Source organism: Lipotes vexillifer, unplaced genomic scaffold, assembly GCF_000442215.2.
Source record: "Lipotes vexillifer unplaced genomic scaffold, Lipotes_vexillifer_v1.1 scaffold472, whole genome shotgun sequence".
In the NCBI taxonomy this organism is placed as follows: domain Eukaryota; kingdom Metazoa; phylum Chordata; class Mammalia; order Artiodactyla; family Lipotidae; genus Lipotes; species Lipotes vexillifer.
In genome coordinates, this window is record NW_006797698.1 from 1758550 (window position 1) to 1762182 (window position 3633).

The 3633-nt window shown below is 56.0% G+C and overlaps 1 protein-coding gene across 1 annotated transcript in view; it reads left to right on the top strand.

Moving 5' to 3' along the window:
• Positions 1-3633, top strand: part of WDR86 (WD repeat domain 86) — a 24792-nt gene that overhangs the window by 19998 nt on the left and 1161 nt on the right. The window contains exon 4 of the mRNA XM_007469809.1: positions 903-1038. Within this exon, the coding sequence (XP_007469871.1) occupies positions 903-1038 (136 nt within the window). The remainder of the gene's footprint in view (positions 1-902; positions 1039-3633) is intronic.

A 3633-nucleotide genomic window follows, 5' to 3' on the forward strand; every position in this document is an offset into this window, starting at 1 on the left:
GGAAATTTGCAGAATTATTTCAATTGTCTTTGGGCTTCCCTCGCGCTAGTACCCTGTCCCTCTTGGCAGAGGTGCTCCTGGGAGGGGGGCTTCCTCATGCCCTTCCCTTGTCTCCCAGGCCCTTTCCTAACCTCCTGCAATGCCAAGAAGGGGTGTGAATGCCACTCCAGCTGGCAGCGGCGAGCGGGAAGTGGGGGAACCTGTGTCCAGGGGCAGGGGGGCAGGACCCCATGATGGCCCCTGGGTGTCCAGCTGCGGTCCCAGCAGAGGGCTACCTTACACACACCGCGGTCAGTCAGGTTACTTCTAGAGCTTTCTCCTACCTCCCTTCCCCGGGCAGAAGTCCAGTGTGAAAGCTCTGCCCTGGGTGCCCTTTTCTCAGCTGGAACAGTACCAGGGAACAGAATTAGCTACAGGTGGAGTCGCATTGACCTTCCTGGGGGCCAAGCTGTAGGAAACTGCTAAAGAGAGACACCTGGCAGTAGTAGCAGCGGTGCTGGCCGACATTTTCTGGTCCTTTTGCTCTTAGGGTGCTGAGCGCTGTACGGTCGTGTCTGAACAGCACGGAAGGGTCTGGCGTGATCCTTGTCTGCGGGTGAAGCCGCTGAGAGCAGAGTCACTGACCTGGCCAAGGGCCAGTCAGGATCTGAAGCTGGGTCTGCCTGAGCTACACGGCCCCGAGGGGAAGAGAGGAGCATCGTGACCTTGGGTGCTGCAGTGGGTAGTGGTGGGGGGCGACCCAGGGGCAGGGGCATTTCTGGCTTGTCCACGGTGTCTCCACTGAGACCTGCACGTGCCCCTCTCCACGTTCCACAGAGAGAGGTTTAGAGGGGCTTCCGGGGTGCCCCCTACAGTCAGCGGTACCCGTGTCCGGTGCCGACCCTCCCTTCCCACCCCCCCAGCTGGTGAACCGGCACGTGTACTCGGGCAGCACCGACAGGACGGTCAAGTGCTGGCTGGCAGACACGGGCGAGCGTGTGCGCACGTTCGCGGCCCACAGACACAGCGTGAGCGCCCTCAAGTACCACGCGGGCACCTGTAAGTGACCCCGCCCTCCCCGTGGCCCCAGCCTGCCTGTCCCCTTCACACCCCGCCCCCCAGCACATCCGCTCTCGCCCAGACCTCTCTGCTGCTTCTGAGTGCACTCTTCCCTCTTTGAGCCTCAGCTGCCACTCAGTTTGGTTAGCGGCCAAGGGCGGCGGCTGTGGCCCCTCAGTGCACGTGTTTGTTCCTCCAGCAAAAGAAGTTCCAAATAAGCGTGTAGGGGCTCCTTCCCGCCTTCACCCCGCTAGGACGTGCAGCGACCTGCTTGTTCAGAGGACCTCAGGTCAAGAGCAGGTCTCAAGGACACATTCTAATTCTCGAGACAGTGACACCACTTAACTCCAGTCAGACTTGAGGGCTGCATGGGTTTGGCTTCACTTGGCATTAGGTTTGACTACAGATAAGAGAAAGTCCAGATGACGGATTTATATGAGATAGTGGTTTATTTCTCTCTGAGGTAAAAGAATTTCAGAGGCTGGCGGTCTAGGCTGGAACGGATGGCTCCACAAAGTTGTTAAGACACCCAGTTTCCTTTTTTCACTTCACTTCATCATCCTTAGCATGTATCGGCCATCTTTAAGGGGGGCCTCCTGGTTCAAGATAGCTGCTGGAGCTCCAGCCATCATACGTTTTAGGCAGGCAGGAAGAAGAGGGGGGAAGGGCAAAAGGTTGTGTCTCCTAGATGAGGAGGCCCCTTTAAAGATCTTTCCTGGAGACTCCACCCAAAGACTTCTGCATACATCTCTGACCACTGCCTGCAAAAGAGACAGAATAATAAAAACCCTTATCTGGGGATACTGCCGCCAGGATTAATCAGGGTTATTTTGGAAAGAAAGAAGGTCAGTGTGGCTTACTGGGTAGTCAGCAAGCTCTCTGTCCCACAGGTCTCAAACTGTCACACATCTGGGCTTTCCTGGCTCTGTCCAACTGGCCAGTTGTTTACACCCCAGACACATGCAGAAGACAGGCACTGTTCTGGGGAAGCAAAACCCACAACCTCACCACACCTACATGGGAGTGGGGCTCCCAGGTTCCTGGACATCTCTTTCCTAAAACGATCCTCAATGTTATATTTTGCCATCAGCATCCTCTCTCTCTCTCTCTCTCTCTCTCTCTCTCTCTCTCTCTCTCTCTCACACACACACACACACACACACACACACACACACACACACCTGCAGCAGGAAGCCAGCCCCCCCCTAGGCGAAGCTGAGCCTGAGAACCATCTTCCTAGCACAGCAGTGAGGGAGCAGACTGGGGTGGGGGGGGAGCCACAGTGGAAAATTCAAGTTGACTTCACAGCACAGGTTTTAGATGAAGATAGAATGCATTTCCGAAAATAGAGCATGAGATGCCCTCAGGATTTAGGTGTCTGACGCAGAAAAATGATTTTTTTTCCTGTTCCTGTGTCCAAGCCTGTAAGTGTGATTATGGCTCTGCTCCTGTCGGGGACCTCTAATTTAAAGAGAAGAACGTTGCCCAGAGCGCCTCCCCGTGGCAGAGGCTGGGATGAAACCTGCCGCTGCAGCAAATCCCACAGACCCTACTTGCTGCCCGCTGTTCAGGAACGAGGAACTTGGTCCTTGGTCTTTGCCGACAGGCTACAGGATGATCAGACCTAATTCTGGACCCTCTTCGCACCCTCAGGATGCCCAGTAACCACAGTGCATTGGTGGAGGGGAAGGCAGGAAAGGAGCTGAAGAGAACGAGAAATGAAACTTTCCCTCCAAGTACACATTCACTAGTAGCTTTAGCAGCAAACCTGGGACTAGGCAGGTGACACAGGAAATGGGATGAGGAATAGACACCCCAAGGACAGGGATCCCCCAGGGGGTGCTTACTGTGGCTCACTCAGGCTGCTGGGTGGCTGTAGCAGATGTTATGGGTACCACGCTCAGGGGTACTTCCTGCTGCAGCACCTGAGGTCCTCTGCCCGAGGGTGTTTTCCTGTGAGGCAGGTCATGGGAGGGCTGGGAGTTGAAGGATAAGTAGCCCAGTGTCCTTGTTCCTGGGTGGAACAACTCTTGAGACCCGGTCTGCCCCTTCTCCCAAGGGCCCCCAGCAGTCACCTGCTCCCTTAAACACCTGCATGGGAGTCCTTCCTTCCTGTTTCTCTCCCCACTTCCTGGAATGCCCTGCCAGATGAACTGTTTGCACTCGAAACCTAGTGTCAGGGTCAGCTTCCGGGAGAACCCGGGCTAAGATGATGTGGACCAGGGAGTTTCTCTGGCCAGTGCCGTCAGTGTGGTCCCTGACCAGCAGTGTCAGCATTACTTGGAATTGGCTAGACATGCAGGTTCTCAGGCCCCACCCCAGACCTCCTTAAATGAGAAGCTCAGGAGGGCCCAGCCTGCCCTCGGGAGTTTGAGAACTCTTGGACTAAGTTATAATGTAGGAAAAAGCCCAAGGGAGGCAGAATCGGGAGGTTCCCCTTGGGAGAGGTTGGGCAGGGGCCCCCTAGTGAACCCCGGAGGCGCTGGGTTGTGTTTGGAGGGCCAAGTTCATTACTGGGGAGGGGGAGGAATGAGTTTCTGGTTGGTCCTTGCCCCAAGAGGTTGCTCAGACGGTGGCGGGGGGGGAGGGATGACC